Source organism: Monodelphis domestica, chromosome 3, assembly GCF_027887165.1.
Source record: "Monodelphis domestica isolate mMonDom1 chromosome 3, mMonDom1.pri, whole genome shotgun sequence".
Taxonomy (NCBI): domain Eukaryota; kingdom Metazoa; phylum Chordata; class Mammalia; order Didelphimorphia; family Didelphidae; genus Monodelphis; species Monodelphis domestica.
Window position 1 is genome coordinate 89,679,355 of NC_077229.1, and position 16,529 is coordinate 89,695,883.

At 48.3% G+C, this 16,529-nt stretch overlaps 1 protein-coding gene across 2 annotated transcripts; it reads right to left on the reverse strand.

Annotated features, from left to right (window-relative positions):
* Positions 1-1,979: 1,979 nt before the first annotated feature.
* PLIN4 (perilipin 4) lies at positions 1,980-16,319 on the reverse strand. Of its 2 annotated transcripts, none has more exons than XM_007488923.3 (8): positions 16,019-16,319; positions 14,623-14,708; positions 13,966-14,083; positions 11,580-11,644; positions 5,437-10,750; positions 4,494-4,681; positions 3,112-3,201; positions 1,980-3,013 (listed from the first exon to the last, which is right to left on the reverse strand). In XM_007488923.3, exons 2-8 carry the CDS (start codon positions 14,689-14,691, stop codon positions 2,693-2,695), a joined length of 6,165 nt encoding a protein of 2,054 aa, XP_007488985.2. In that variant the 5' UTR covers positions 14,692-14,708; positions 16,019-16,319; the 3' UTR covers positions 1,980-2,692. The 2 variants fall into 2 exon arrangements, with proteins under 2 accessions (XP_007488985.2, XP_007488984.2); XM_007488922.3 differs by lacking the exon at positions 16,019-16,319 and adding an exon at positions 15,527-15,909.
* Between the last annotated feature and the right edge of the window lie 210 nt (positions 16,320-16,529).

Consider the following 16,529-nt stretch of genomic DNA (forward strand, 5'->3'; position numbering starts at 1 on the left):
GATGTACAGACTGCAGCTGCTTCCTGTCCATCAGGCTGGAGGTGGAGGTGCCTCTGCCTGCAGAAATCTGGGCTCACGACATTTGGCAGGATGTACGACCCCTCGAGCCAGGGGTTCCTCTTCATAGCCCTGGACACCAGCTCGGGTTTATAACCTAGGCCCAGAAGGCTTGTGGCAGGTAGTTCCTTTCAACTGATCTTTCTCCTGCCGCTGGTAGGTGAGGGGGTCAGGGGCTCAGTGAATGAATTCTATACTGCTTTGGGAAGGTATTATCTGAGGCCAGATCCATTATAAGGATTTAACTGTAACAGAAGTCTTGATTGCTGTTGGATCTATGGGGGCTGCTGGGTCTGCTAATGACAGGCCCTAAGTTAGGGCTACTTTGCCCTGTTTGAAGTTGGGGAATGGGTATATTGGGTCAGAGAAAGGGAAATTGCCTTGCTGCTTAGGTGTGTGAGGCAATCCACTGCCTTTTATCTGAAGGACACAGACGAACCAGATTGTCCAAAGCAGCCCCACCTGCTTGTTCGTATAACTTCATTAATGCTAGGTGCCAGCTTTCCTTGTGGTGCTGTGCTCATTTTCTCTGAGGCCTCATCCAGCTCCAGAAAACTAGCAGGTAAATAGGGATTTAGATGGCAGCTTCCCCTGTTCATCTCTCAGGAGTTCAGAGGGTTGAACTAAGTAGCTCTGGAATCAGGAAGACTGAAATTGTCTTAAAATCCCCCTCCCTGAAGGGTCCCTGAGCTTAGTATCAACAGAACCAGTCTGTTAAAAGATGCTTTGGTTCCTGTCAAGAGGGCAGCAACATTTTGCTCTGGTAGCTGCCTCTGGCCTGAGCAATGTTTGAAGATTTAGTGGAGAAAATGGATGGGGCTTCTCTATTAACATCTCATTTAGTCCAGCAGGGTCACACTAAGGTTGTGTTGCAGGTGGGAAGGTGAAGGTTATTAGCATAAAGCAGGGGTGACTTGATTTCCCTGGATTCCATTGGAGGACCCTTCTCCTAAGGGAAGATCAGACATTTGTGTTCTGAATCCCACTCTTGCCTTCAGTTGGCTCAGCTGCACCATTGATATTTGGAAGAATAGGGCCAGTTGGAAGGAGCTCCTCAGGCAGGATTTCACATCCAGGGGTCTATACCTTGAGAAGGATGGGGTGGGGGGGTATGAACTTGAGTTGCTCAACAGTAAGCAGAATAAATGGGGTGAGGTATATGGGAGGGGTTGGGAAGGGTTGACTCTTTTTTTAGCCTAGTCCCTGAATCAAGTCCCTTACCTGGTAGGCAAAGCCTGTTCACTGTGAATGTGGAATTGGGGTGGCCTCACTCTGATTTTGAAGCCCTAGGGCACAAGTTCAGGGGACCAAGACTTAGAAATCTGACGAGAGAGCCTGGGGGAGACAGGATGAGTGGAATCCAAGCACCAGGCAGGACCAAGGGGTTAGGGTGACCTCTGAGGGGAACTGATGATTTTCTAGCCCCTCAGGAATGGCAACATTAAATCCATGCTCTTGTGGTAGGTCAAAGTTCAGGGATTGTTTTGAATGCTTTCAAGGAGACTCACACAGGAGATCTTTAAGGGTGTTAGGGGACCCATGATAGGAACTTTCTCAAATATCAGTTGAACTTAGGTGGACATTGAGATTTCTTCCAGCTCTCAAATTCTGTGATTCTGTGACTGCTTCACCCTGCCATTGAAGCTACAGTTTGGAGCTTAGGAGATCTTACTCCGGCCTAACTATGGGAAGTGGAAGGACACACGAAAGAGAACATATAGTGGAAAGTAATAGATTTAGAATCGGGACCTGGGCTCTAATCTCAGCCCTGCTACCTAACTCCTTGTCTGACCTTGGGCATATTACTTTCCATGACTCCCATTTTCTTTAAAATGGGGATAGTAATTATGTGGTCGACTTCACAGGTTTATTATAAAGGAGTATGTAAAGTGCTTTGAAAGATGGAAAATACTAGACAAATGTCAACTATCACTTTTTTTTTTTAATCATTTGAAAGCCCTAGCTACCTAGGGCCCAGGAGGGTAGATTCATCTTGACATTGATTCTAGAGACTAAGGACCTTCTCTCCCTTGCCTTGCACCCACTTGGTTTCTTAATCCAAAAGTTTAGGAGATCTCTTGCAAAGTTCTTAGCAATAAGAGGCTTCCAAAAATGGAATGGACTTTTAGGGATGTAGTCAATTTCCCATCATCGGGGGTCTTCAATGAAGACCAAAGGACTCTTTGTCAAGGGATATTGTACTAAATGCTTTTTGAAATTTGGTGTTTCTGAGATTAGACCAAAATTCTCTGACTCTTCCTTTTCACCCCAGCTCCTTGGAAAGAGACTGGAAAAAGGCAAGGGCTACAGGTATGGGATGGCAATGTGAGGGATGTGAAATATTTGTGATGAGAAGGAAAGGAAGGAGCATGAAGGCAAGCCTCAACAGCTGCTCCCTTTTGCTTAGCATTGCCCTGACCCCAGCCTAGGCCTCAGCTTCTTCCTGCAGCAAAGCAGAGTCAGGCCTTGGGCAACTAGCCAAAGAAGAAGGAAGGCCTTTGAAGGTAAAAGGGGTGGGGAAGAGTGGAAGGATGAGATTCAGGGAAGGTCAGGCACAGGGCACCTTAAAGCACAGGGTGGTTTTACTCCCCAGTTCAGCACTTGTGGGAGGGGGAAAGAGACTTTCCCCAGCATTTTACTCTTTAGTTATCGGGAAGGGTCCCATCAGCCAGGTGAGTGGAGTCATATAGGCCAGGCCCTCCATGAGCCCCTCTAGCCCCAGCCATGTCTGGTTCAGGCTCTGACGACTCTGGGCCAGCTCCATGGAAGACAGATCCCAAAATGATCGAGCAATGGCAAGGAGTCCATGAAGCTCTCCAACACAATAGCGTGCCCGCTGAATCCCTTGCTGAAACTCACTGGGGAGGCCTTGGAGACTGGTGCCCAGGACCCTGTAGTTGGCATGCAGCTGTTGGACTAGGCTTCGAGCTCTGGGGAGAAGCCTGGACTCTGGAAGCTGCAGAAGGAGGAGAAAAGTGAGCAGGGGAGACAGATAAAAACTCTTTCCCCCCATCTCCCCCTGCCCTGGGTAGGAGTGCATACCCCTCACCATACCTCACTTTGGTTAGTCTCCTGGGACTGCCTGCAGTTCAGCCCCTCTTCCTGGGCATGGCTCTTCTCCATGTTCTCTTTGACCTCTTGAATCTGAAGGAGAGCAAAATGAAGGGGCGGGGATGGGGTTCTTGCCTGAATCAGGGTAGCTTAGGAGTTCATAAGTTGGGGACATGGGATTCTAAAGCTCAGTTGCCATCATTTTATAGATGAGGAAACTGAAGGCCAGCTGGTGAGTGAGCAAGCTGACTCATGATTTAAACTCTGGTTTTCTGAGTCCCAATCCAGGGTTCATCACCTCAGTTGGAGTAATTGGTCTGGGTGTCTAGAGACCTGCCTCTGACCTCAGGTCATCCTCCCTTTGAGGAGCTATGGCTGCCCTGTAGGGTCACCCATATGGTATGCTACTTCCAACTGTACTGGTGTAAATTTTGGCTTCCCATACCCTAAAACAATATTTGAAAGGAAGACGCCCCCAAACAAAGTTATACCTTGAAAGATGACAGTTGTAATAAATCACGATCAGGTCCTCACAGCCCAGATTTAGAAAAGTGTGACATTTGGATCAATACTGTATGTAGTGTAATTTAAGGATCCCAAGGATGCCCCCTCTCTTCCCAAATTCTGTCTAAAATTCCACTCAGATTCAATTGGGTTAATAAAAGCTCATTAAAAAAAAACAACACAAAAAACAAGTATTGGGCACAGCTGGGTGGCTCAGTGGATTGAGAGCCAGGCCTAGAAACAGGAAATCCTAAGTTCAAATCTGGCCTCAGACCCTTCTTAGCTGTCACTTAACCCCCATTGCCTTGCCCCTACCACTCTTCTGCTTTAGAACCAATACATAGAATTGATTCTAAGGTGGAAGGTAAGAGTTTAAAAACAAAAACAAATGTGTCATTGGAAGGGATGAATCAGTCATTCCCCAGGAGAATCTTGGTTTAGATGGTTTTTCTCCAATTGCCTAACTGAAATCCCAGGACTGAGGGGATGAGAATTTAGGGTCAGGAAGAAGAAAGGTTTTTGGTGCTGAGGGCACTTGATATGGGATTGGGAGAGGTATGGCATTGAGGATGGGGTGGGGCTAGAGGGAGTTTTAGGGTGGAAATGGGGCCACAGCTTGAGAGGAACATAGAAAGGGACGTGGAAGGAAAGTATAGATCTTTCATCTCTCTGTGGTGATGCCTGTGGATGGAGGGGGGGGAATGGTATGTAAACTTTTATGTAAAGTACTTTGAGATCTATAGAGGAAAGGGATGGTATGCTGAGGACAAAGTTCTACCACCCCTGGCCGGAGTAGCTTGGAGAGAGCTGACCCAAGGATGATGTAAGTGTAGCTGAAGGAAAGACAAGCGGGCATGGGAGCTGGAGGAGGGTTTTCCTACCAGTTTGAGGGTCTCTTGCAGCTCAGAAAAGATCTCCGAGGTTTGTTTCTTGATCTCTTGCAGTTTGCTTAAGGTGTGCTCATAGGCCCTCAGGTGGAGGCTGGTGGGCAAGTTTTTCAGTTCCACAAAATAGTTCTTCTGGTCTAAAGATAGCACCTTTGGCCCCAGATCATAGGCAGCCAGCTGAGCTGCAAGAAGGAAAATGGAGGGAGGAGTTAATCTGGGGTGGGGTAGGGGGGGGTCCTTGGGTCCTCTTCAAGTCCCCCTTTTCTTTTTTCATAGTTCTTCCTTTCCCTTTCCTGCCCTGCCCTGCCCTGCCAGGCAAATGGGGGTTAAGTGACTTGTCCAAGGTCAAGCAACTAGGAAATGTCTGAGGCCAAATATGAACCTAGACCCTCCTAACAGCACTCTATCTGCTGTGCCACCTAACTGCCCTTTATTTTATTATTTATTAAGCATCTGCTATGTGCTGGGCACTGGAGGAAAGTCCCTGCCCTCATGAAGCTTATAATGTAGCATTTTATATATACATATAACAATTAACAAAAAGAACCCAGTAATAACAGAGTGGCCTTTTACTAATGGACTTTCTAAAGTCATATCAAACTGGTAATTATGTTTTAAACAATTTTCACCTGTGAGTTCTCCCACGATACCTTTTAATCGAAGGAGGGTGGCCCTATATTAGCTAAAATGAAATTGAAGGTTTTGAGAGAAGGGAGAAGTGAAGGGTGAACTAGAAAGATCAAAGCCCTAGAGGCAACCTTTCAACCAGAGGAGGAAGGTTCTCTAGGAATCAGTAAATCAACACTGAAAGTTGGTCATCTAGTTTCAGTGCTATGGGAGTAACTCAAGATTGGAGTCAGGGCAGGATAAATTTTGAAGCCTATCCCATCTCCCTCCTTGTTCTATATCTTGTACGTCTTCTTTAAGACATACTTACCTAGTTCTTCTTCATTCATAGCGAGGAAGGCAGCTTGCTCCTCTGATTTGTGGCCTACGTTTTTCCAGTTGCCAATTAGCACTTGGGTGACACTGGGCTCTTCACTTAGACCAGGGCAATTGGGTACATTTGCTTCTTTCTGGATGACCCCTTTGGCAAGATCCATCAGAGTGGAGGCCAGACCCGTGGTGCCTTTTGCAGCTACCTTGGGGATTTCCAGACCTCCATGAGCAGCTTCTTTAGTCAGGTCCACTGCACTGGAGACTCCTCCAGACAGAGCATCTTTGGTGACAGTAGGAATTAATTGGGCAGTGTCTAATCCAGTCTCAATGGCCTGTTTGGCCACATGCTCCACCTTAGTCTCACCACGGCAGACAGAGTCCTTGGTTCCTATCACAATGGATTTTGTGGTGTCTAGACCTCCCTGGATAAGACTTTGAGTCACATTCACCGTACCAGTGATTCCAGCACAAACAGTATCTTTAGTGCCAGTTGCCATGTTTTGTGCAGTATCTAAGCCACTCTGGATGACTCCTCTGGCCACATTCATTGCACCAGAGACTCCAGTACAGATAGTGTCTTTAGTGCCAGCTGCTATTTTTTGAGTGGTGTCCAAGCCACTCTGGATAGCTCCTTTGGCCACATTCATGGTACCAGTAACTCCACTATAGACAGTGTCTTTGGTTCCACCTAGAACCGATATTGTGGTGTCCAGACCTCCTTGGACAACTCCTTTGGCCACATTTGTGGCACCAGTGACACTGGTGCAGACAGTGTCCTTGGTGCCAGCTGCTAAGTTTTGTGTAGCATCCAAGCCAGCCTGGATAGCTCCTTTGGCCACATTCATGGCACCAGTGACTCCAGTCAAAACAGTGTCCTTAGTGCCAGTTGCTATTTTTTGGGTGGTATCCAGGCCAGTCTGGATGGCTCCCTTGGCTACTTTTGTGGCACCAGTGACTCCAGTCACAACAGTGTCCTTGGTTCCACCTAGAACTGATTTTGTGGTGTCCAGACCTCCTTGGACAACTCCTTTGGCCATATTTGTGGCACTAGTGACTCCAGTGCAGACAGTGTCCTTAGTGCCAGCTGCTATGTTCTGTGTAGCATCCAAACCACTCTGGACAGCTCCTTTGGCCACATTCATGGCACCAGTGACTCCAGTCAAGACAGTGTCTTTGGTTCCACCTAGAACTGATTTTGTGGTGTCCAGACCTCCTTGGACAACTCCCTTGGTTACATTTGTGGCACTAGTGACTCCAGTGCAGACAGTGTCCTTAGTGCCAGCTGCTATGTTTTGTGCAGCATCCAAACCACTTTGGATAGCTCCTTTGGCCACATTCATAGCACCAGTGACTCCTGTCAAGACATTGTCCTTAGTGCCAGTTGCTAATTTTTGGGTGGTATCCAGGTCACTCTGGATAGCTCCTTTGGCCACATTCATGGCACTAGTGACTCCAGTCAATACAGTGTCCTTGGTTCCACCTAGAACTGATTTTGTGGTGTCCAGACCTCCTTGGACAACTCCTTTGGCTACATTTGTGGCACTAGTGACACCAGTGCAGACAGTGTCTTTAGTGTCAGCTGCTATGTTTTGTGTAGCATCCAAGCCACTCTGGATAGCTCCCTTAGCTACTTTTGTGGCACCAGTGAAGCCAGTCACAACAGTGTCCTTGGTTCCACCTAGAACTGATTTTGTGGTGTCTAGACTTCCTTGGACAACTCCTTTGGCCACATTTGTAGCACTAGTGACACCAGTGTAGACAGTGTCCTTAGTGCCAGCTGCTATTTTTTGGGTGGTGTCCAGGCCACTCTGGATAGCTCCTTTGGCCACATTCATGGCACCAGTGACTCCAGTCAAGACAGTATCCTTGGTTCCACCTAGAACCGATTTTGTGGTGTCCAGACCTCCTTGGACAACTCCTTTGGCCACATTTGTGGCACTAGTGACACCAGTGAAGACAGTGTCTTTAGTGCCAGCTGCTATGTTCTGTGTAGCATCCAAGCCACTCTGGATAGCTCCCTTGGCTACTTTTGTGGCACCAGTGACTCCAGTCACAACAGTGTCCTTGGTTCCACCTAGAACTGATTTTGTGGTATCCAGACCTCCTTGAACAACTCCTTTGGCTACATTTGTGGCACTAGTGACACCAGTGTAGACAGTGTCCTTAGTGCCAGTTGCTATTTTTTGGGTGGTGTCCAGGCCACTCTGGATAGCTCCTTTGGCTACATTTATGGCACCAGTGACTCCAGTCATAACAGTGTCCTTGGTTCCACCTAGAACTGATTTTGTGGTGTCCAGACCTCCTTGGACAACTCCTTTGGCTACATTTGTGGCACTAGTGACACCAGTGCAGACAGTGTCCTTAGTGCCAGTTGCTATTTTTTGGGTGGTGTCCAGGCCACTCTGGATAGCTCCCTTGGCTACTTTTGTGGCACCAGTGACTCCAGTCACGACAGTGTCCTTGGTTCCACCTAAAACTGATTTTGTGGTGTCCAGACCTCCTTGGACAACTCCTTTGGCTACATTTGTGGCACTAGTGACACCAGTGCAGACAGTGTCCTTAGTGCCAGTTGCTATTTTTTGGGTGGTGTCCAGGCCACTCTGGATAGCTCCCTTGGCTACTTTTGTGGCACCAGTGACTCCAGTCAAGACAGTGTCCTTGGTTCCACCTAGAACTGATTTTGTGGTGTCCAGACCTCCTTGGACAACTCCTTTGGCCACATTTGTGGCACTAGTGACTCCAGTGCAGACAGTGTCCTTAGTGCCAGCTGCTATGTTCTGTGTAGCATCCAAGCCAGTCTGGATAGCTCCTTTGGCCACATTCATTGCACCAGTGACTCCAGTCAGGACAGTGTCCTTAGTGCCAGTTGCTATTTTTTGGGTAGTGTCTAGGCCACTCTGGATGGCTCCCTTGGCTAAATTTGTGGCACCAGTGACTCCCATCACGACAGTGTCCTTGGTTCCACCTAGAACTGATTTTGTGGTATTCAGACCTCCTTGGACAACTCCTTTGGCTAAATTTGTGGCACTAGTGACTCCAGTATAGACAGTATCCTTAGTGCCAGCTGCTATGTTCTGTGTAGCATCAAAGCCAGTCTGGACAGCTCCTTTGGCCACATTCATGGCACCAGTGACTCCAGTCAAGACAGTGTCCTTAGTACCGGTTGCTATTTTTTGGGTAGTATCCAGGCCACTCTGTATAGCTCCTTTGGCTAAATTTGTGGCACTAGTGACTCCAGTATAGACAGTATCCTTAGTGCCAGCTGCTATGTTCTGTGTAGCATCCAAACCACTCTGGACAGCTCCTTTGGCCACATTCATGGCACCAGTGACTCCAGTCAAGACAGTGTCCTTAGTACCGGTTGCTATTTTTTGGGTAGTATCCAGGCCACTCTGTATAGCTCCTTTGGCTACTTTTGTGGCACCGGTGACTCCAGTCATGACAGTGTCCTTGGTTCCACCTAGGACTGATTTTGTGGTATTCAGACCTCCTTGGACAACTCCTTTGGCCACATTTGTGGCACTAGTGACTCCAGTGTAGACAGTATCCTTAGTGCCAGCTGCTATGTTCTGTGTGGCATCAAAGCCACTCTGGACAGCTCCTTTGGCCACATTCATGGCACCAGTGACTCCAGTCAAGACAGTGTCCTTAGTACCGGTTGCTATTTTTTGGGTAGTATCCAGGCCACTCTGTATAGCTCCTTTGGCTACTTTTGTGGCACCGGTGACTCCAGTCATGACAGTGTCCTTGGTTCCACCTAGGACTGATTTTGTGGTATTCAGACCTCCTTGGACAACTCCTTTGGCCACATTTGTGGCACTAGTGACTCCAGTATAGACAGTATCCTTAGTGCCAGCTGCTATGTTCTGTGTGGCATCAAAGCCACTCTGGACAGCTCCTTTGGCCACATTCATGGCACCAGTGACTCCAGTCAAGACAGTGTCCTTAGTACCGGTTGCTATTTTTTGGGTAGTATCCAGGCCACTCTGTATAGCTCCTTTGGCTACTTTTGTGGCACCGGTGACTCCAGTCATGACAGTGTCCTTGGTTCCACCTAGGACTGATTTTGTGGTATTCAGACCTCCTTGGACAACTCCTTTGGCCACATTTGTGGCACTAGTGACTCCAGTATAGACAGTATCCTTAGTGCCAGCTGCTATGTTCTGTGTAGCATCAAAGCCAGTCTGGACAGCTCCTTTGGCCACATTCATGGCACCAGTGACTCCAGTCAAGACAGTGTCCTTAGTACCGGTTGCTATTTTTTGGGTAGTATCCAGGCCACTCTGTATAGCTCCCTTGGCTAAATTTGTGGCACCAGTGACTCCAGTCATGACAGTGTCCTTGGTTCCACCTAGAACTGATTTTGTAGTATTCAGACCTCCTTGGACAACTCCTTTGGCCACATTTGTGGCACTAGTGACTCCAGTGTAGACAGTATCCTTAGTGCCAGCTGCTATGTTCTGTGTAGCATCAACGCCAGTCTGGACAGCTCCTTTGGCCACATTCATGGCACCAGTGACTCCAGTCAAGACAGTGTCCTTAGTACCGGTTGCTATTTTTTGGGTAGTATCCAGGCCACTCTGTATAGCTCCCTTGGCTAAATTTGTGGCACCAGTGACTCCAGTCAATACAGTGTCCTTGGTTCCACCTAGAACTGATTTTGTGGTGTCCAGACCTCCTTGGACAACTCCTTTAGCCACATTTGTGGCACTAGTGACACCAGTGCAGAGTGTGTCCTTGGTGCCAGCTGCTATGTTTTGTGTAGCATCCAAGCCACTCTGGACAGCTCCTTTGGCCACATTCATAGCCCCAGTCAGACCACTGCAAACAGTATCTTTAGTGCCTGTTGCTATATTTTGAGTGGTGTCTAAGCCACTTAGGATGGCTCCCTTGGCCACTTTTGTGGCACTAGTGACTCCAGTCAAGACAGTATCCTTGGTTCCACTTAAGACTGATTTTGAGGTATCTAGACCTCCCTGAACTACTCCTTTGGCTACATCCATTGCTCCAGTGATTCCAGTGTAGAAAGTGTCCTTTGTACCAGTTGCTATGTTTTTTGTAGTATCTAAGCCACTCTGGATGACACCTTTGGTGCCTGATGCAATAGCCTGGGTTGCCCCTTTTGCTGTGTCCATAGCACCAGAGACTCCTTTGCCCACAGTATTTTTGGTGTTGCTCACAATTGACATGGTGGAGTCCAAACCTCCCTGAACTGTGCCTTTGGTCATGTCCATCATATTGGGCACCCCAGGAATGACTGAGTCTTTTTCCTCTGTCACCTTTGAGTATATCTTCTTTGCCTCAGGCATTTCCTGGTGGACAGAAAGATTAGAGGTCACTTCTTGGAAAATCTAATCTCACTTCTTCCCTTCCCCTCTAACTTTTTTTAGGCATAATAATATCTCATATTTGGAATGGACATCAATGATCCTCAAATCTTACCTATACCTGAATAAGAATCCCCTTCCCAATTTTCCTGACCAGTGGTCATCCAGTTTCCACCTAAAAATCTCCAGAGTAGAGAATCTCACAGTTTCCTAATTCATCTCATCCTATTTTTAGCTTCATCTCCTCACTTGGTCAAGATATTTGGGTGATTAAGCATGTTTGGGACCTTATAACTTCCATGTTTAATTTGCATTTCACCTGAGGGAAAATGGCAACGGTGTTGATTCAATCAGTCTTTGTGTAGGCATTTGGTAAATGCTGATTAAAAGTTGGCCTTTATGATTGCTTATGCAAGTGGGAAAGGCCAGAGAAGGAGAAGACCTGGGTTCTAACCTTTGAGAAGTCCACATCAAGTTAGGCATATTAAAGTTTATGTGTTGGGAAAGACAGCTAATCATTCAAGACCATGTGTGTCTAGGGTCCAACAAGTAGCCCAACTAGTTAGGTCTGGAGAACATTGAAGGAGGAAGGGGCTGGATTGAATGAGCCTGTTGGGAATGGGGACCCATGGAAGGTATTAAGTGGGGAGTCACATGAAGGAAGCAGCATTCAGGGATCATTAATCTAGTGGCAAATATGGCATTCTTCACTCCCATTCACAAAGTCCCCAGAGACCAGCTTATTCCCCATTCCCACATCCAGGGATCAGAGCATTATGTCTCCCCTGATTATTCTCCCTTCTACCCTTCTTACATTTCCTGGTGGTTTCTCCTCCAGCTTGGCTAGGTTTCTGGGGTTGTGCACATCTGCAGTGGAACCTGAAGAGACAAGACACTTAGAGACCAGAGGAAGGACAAGAGGATGAAACTATAGGTAGAGTCAGAGGAGTTGAGGACAGACAAAGCAACATGGTTTATCCAGGTGTGAATCTGGCAGGCAGGCAGTGTCCAAAGAGGCTCATTTAGAGAGTCAGATATGCTCAGCCATTAAAGGCTTGAATGGGCATTCCAGTCCAAACAAGTACAGAGCCTTGCCCTGATCGTACCCAACCTCCCAGCCTACATCTGGATAAACAGGGGTTGGCTCTCCAGGGCAGTGGCGTCTCCTACATGCCTTCCCACTTCATCTGAGTTGAGGATAAGGAATGGTCCCCAATATTCACCAAGAACTTTGATTATGCCAAGGATGACTCAGAAAGTCCAGTCCTTCCCACTTGTCTATCATTTCACTACCTTATCAGCTTCTTACGGTTCCTAAAAGGTCAAGAGACCCCCCAAAAATCAGGCCTGAAGAACTCAGGTGGCAGCAGCACAGAAATATTTCTGGAGAGTGAGGGGTGGGGGAAGTCATTCATTTTGGGTAACATGCTGTCCTTGAAGTGAGAGCACAGAAACTTAACCCATCAGCGATGTTCCCTTCTCTCTCAGCCCTCCCTGGCTTTGGGCTCTGATGGGGCTCCGGAAGGGGTTTACAGGAGGCAGTGTTGTAGCTATCGTCCCAGGGCCTCGATTCACGCCCCCTCCCCTTAAGGACCCATTAGGCTGCTTCTCTGACCCAGAGGGCCTGGTTCCATCCGAACTTTTACAGCAATTCACTGGCCAGGGCTTTCCAGCTGGGTCAGGGTGGAGGCTTGAAGGGTTCAGAATAGCAGGCGGCATCCCAGAGCCTCCCTCCAGCCCCCCTTTGGTGCTGAACCTCCGGGGGCAAGGTGCCAGAGGGCGGCTCCTCTCCCTGCTGCCAGCCCACCCTGGGCCCTGAATTGGCAGCTGTGATACCCCTAGCTGAGGTATGTGGGACAGGAGTCAGATAGCTGAGGCTCAGAGCCCAGGCCTCAGATGATTGGGGAGGGGAGGCGGAGGAGGCCGCTTGTGGGGGAGGGAGCATCTCTGGGCCAGCTCTAGGATAGATTCCCAGAACCGTAGGGCTACAAGTGACCTTGGAAATCATTGAGGCCAACCTGAGCCTGCCCAGTCATTCCTTCTATACCACTTGTATAAGTGGGCCCTTAGCCTCTGCTTTTGGAGACCGCCATGATTGATGGAGGGCTCGAAGTCTCCCGAGGCAGCCCATTCCATTTCTGAGTACCACTACCCTTCTATTAAGCACAAACCTACCCCCTTACCATTCCTCCCTTCTATCACCTTCACCCCCCTGCTCCATCCAATTACCCCCACGTGGCCCTCCCTTCTCCTGCCAGCGCCCTCTTACACTCTTTTACAGGGCAGCATTCCCAGGAGCCCATCCTGCCTGGGCATGGGGTTGGTGGGCTTCCTAATGGAAGCCTGTCCAGCTACGAGAGATTCCTCAGTTTCCTTCTCTAAGTGATAAAATGAGGCGCTCTCCCAGCCTTTTTTGATCTTGTCTCTGTCTTTTACACACACACACACACACACACACACACACACACACACACACACACACACAATATCACGTAGTAGCTGTACAGAATACTAATGATTGACCCCCTACCCATCCACCCCCTGAGCTGGCATGGCAAAGGGAGGAATCTGGCAGTAAACCAGCGGGGGCATGCTTAGGATCCGGAGAAGATTCTCGTCTGCACTGCTATTTCTTACCCACGTGACTTGGGAAAGTGGCACCTTCTCTGAGCCTCAGTTTTCCCATCTGTAAAATGTAGGTGTTGGATCCTATATATAGCCTCTAAGATTCCTGGATTCTCCGAATCTCATGTCCAGAGAGGAAAGTTGGGAGGATCATTCTCTGGGATATAAGCTGGATCAGTACCAAGCCTTCACCCCCACAGGGATACTAGGTAGCCAAGGGGTGCAGTGAGCAAAATCTTGGGCTTAGCTAGAAGATGAGGTCAAGATTCGTCCTCACACACATTTGTTGTGTGGCAAATGGTGTGACCTTGCTGCCTCAGTTTCCTCATCAGTAAACAGGCAATAATTAAAGCAACAACTTCCCAAGTACTATTTAGCTATTTATTTAGAAGCTGTTTAGACATTCTTGGGTTTTTGTGAGGACAAAATGTAAGAATACATGTGTAGTGTTTTACAATAACCTTAAAGTATGGTATAAATGTTACCTACTATTATTATTGCTGTTGGTGTTATGCCAGAGAGCTACCAGACCTTCCCTTCTCCCCCAGGTTCCCTTCCTTCCAGCACACACTCACTCTGTTGGGAGTTAGGTCCCGACTTGATGTTCCCACGAGCCCCTTTCGATGAACTAGAAGAAAATAGGCTTCGGGCTGAGCCAAAGAGGGGCAAGCTTCCTAGAAAATTTCCTAGAGACTGTAAAGAGAAGAGATAGAATAAGAGAAGGGGTGAGTTAGGTAGGGATGGAGGGGATACCCCATGGCCTCAGTCCCTTTTGTAGTCTTTGGCTGACTGACTACAAAGCTTGTGTAGAGGGAAGAACTCAGGTCCTCCCACTGACTTGCTGTGTCCTTGGGACAAGTTATTGTTTCTTCCCTAGCCCGCAGTTTCCTTATCTGTCAGACGGGGATAATAACCCTGCCCTGGCAACCTCCAAAACTCTCAGGGCTATTGTGAGTATTGGATAAAAAGAACAGATAGAAAAGCCACTTTGGAAAATACAAACAGTGCTTTGAACTGATGAGGCATCAGCCAGCATCGCCCCCCTCTTTTCCCTCTTGGGCATCTCATGCTCATCCCCCAAAGCCCCAAAAGTAAGCCCTTGGTTCCTACCACCTCATCCCAGTTTGTTTCCCAGCTTCCCTTGGGCAAGTGTAGATCATGCTACAAGGAGGATGCAGTGGGATGGAGGAACAGCCATACAGGAGCTGGAACACCCTCTGCCTCCAGCTTACCTGAGACTTAGACTTGGGTTCTTGTTTCTGGTTTGGAGCCGCTACTGCTCCTTCCTCTCTAGCCGACATAGTAGTATTAGAGGGAGCTGAGAAAGAAGAGAGGGTAAGCAGGACCAAGGCATTTGGAGCCTCCTACCATCCCACAGAGCCCTTTGCCATTTCCCTATACCTCCTTACAGAGAATGGCTGTGGTGCTACAGGCAGGGTATCGGGCTGCAGTATCTTAGTTCTGGCTTTGTCTGTTACTAGCTGTTGGAGGCAAGTTACTAACCTAAATCCAAAATGAGGGCCTTGGACCAACTGACCTGGGAGATTCTGTCCGGCATTAAATCTGTGATTCTTCAGAGCCCTCTATTTCTTCCCTCCCATAGCTTGTTGCCCCATCTCTGTCAGATTCTTCCCAACTTGCTGCCCCATCTCCTTCAGACCTGCCCTCCTCCATCTATCTCCCCCAGACCATCTCTCCCACAATTATCTCCCCCAGACCTGCTCCCCCACAGCTTGTTGCTCTCCTTCAGATTCCCCCTGCCACTTGCTGCCCTTTCTCCCTCAGATCTGCCCTTCTATACCTCGCTACTCACATTTCCCTTAGATAATCTCCTCAATTTTCTGCCCTAGCCCCCCCCAAGACTCCTTTCCCTTCCTACTCTACCATTTCTTTATCCCTTTCACCCTACAGTTTTCCTAATCTTCTTCTACTATGTCTGGGAGTAAGACCAAGATGGTCAGTGCAATCCCAGCAGCCAGGAGGTCAGGCTTCAGGCTTGTTGGGTGCTTTTTTTTTTTGGAGAAAAAAAGCCAATAGGGCAGACTCCCACAGTGCTAGCCCTTCCCTTCCAGATAGCCATGCTGCCTTTAGAGAATCTGGAAGCTTAGCTGAGGCTCAGAGCCCATGTTCACTGACCTGGACTGGGTTGGAAAGATTTGTTGAGTCTTTGCCCCCAAAAGAAGGGATATCTGCTAGGTGGGAGCTATGGACTCCCAGCTTGGACCAAAGTTTCTGGGTACCTGTTCTCTACCAGCTATCCTGGCCCTTATAGCAAGGGAGAGGGAAGGCAGGCCACCTGACAGGCTGGGGTAGGAGGGAGGAGCTAATCTGGATTGGGGAGGAACCCAAAGCCTAGTAGGACAGTCCATGGGGATCACATGTTGCCTCCTTCCCTCCCTCCTATCTATCCTGGGCTCTGTGCCCTGCCCAAGCTGGAGGCCAGCTGATGACACCTTTGTTCCAGTCCCAGAGGCCTTGGAAGAAGGGAGGGATGGCCGGGGGGGGGTTGTTGATGGGGGAGAGTAGAGGGAGCCATCATCCTCTACTTTCCACAATCCCTTCTCCCCCAATCCCTCCCACACTATCTGGGACAGAGGGAATGCTATATGAGAACATTATGTGACTCACCCTATTGGTAGGGGAAAGAGTGGCCAGCGCTGAGAGGAGCTCAGTGGAAAAATTCAGGGCTTTGGGGTCCTTGTCCATTTTAGAAGCCTTTGGGTAACTTTAGGCTGGTCATTGCCTCATTCTGAACTTCCCTTTTCTGGTCCATCAACTGGTCTGGACAAGATGAGCTTCATATCCAGGGTAGACCGAGTTGGAGCAGAAAAGGAAACATTGTGCATTTGGCTAATAGGGATTCTATAGGGGAGTCATATCTAGGGGACCCTCAGCCTAAGACCTACTAATTCCCTCTGACACTCAGGACTTGGAACATAGAATATCAGAGCTCCAAGAGACCTTGGAATATGGATAACAGCTGGGAAGAATCTTAGAATAGAGAACATAGCCTATCAGAGTTGAGAGAGATCTTAGAATATAGGATGGAGAATATTGGAGGTGCAGGACTCAAAGGGGAGGAGGGGAGACTAAGTCAAGCTCCCCTGGGAAAAAGGTCTTATGGCTCCTCCAGACCCAT

What these genes read in the sequence shown, in the direction of transcription:
- PLIN4 (XM_007488923.3), bottom strand. Translation starts at nt 14,691, where the DNA reads ATGTCGGCTAGAGAGGAAGGAGCAGTAGCGGCTCCAAACCAGAAACAA. An exon ending in AACCCAAGTCTAAGTCTCAG is followed by an intron (nt 14,084 to 14,622) that starts GTAAGCTGGAGG and finishes TTCTCTTTACAG; the next exon opens with TCTCTAGGAAATTTTCTAGG. An exon ending in TATGAATGAAGAAGAACTAG is followed by an intron (nt 4,682 to 5,436) that starts GTAAGTATGTCT and finishes TCCTTCTTGCAG; the next exon opens with CTCAGCTGGCTGCCTATGAT.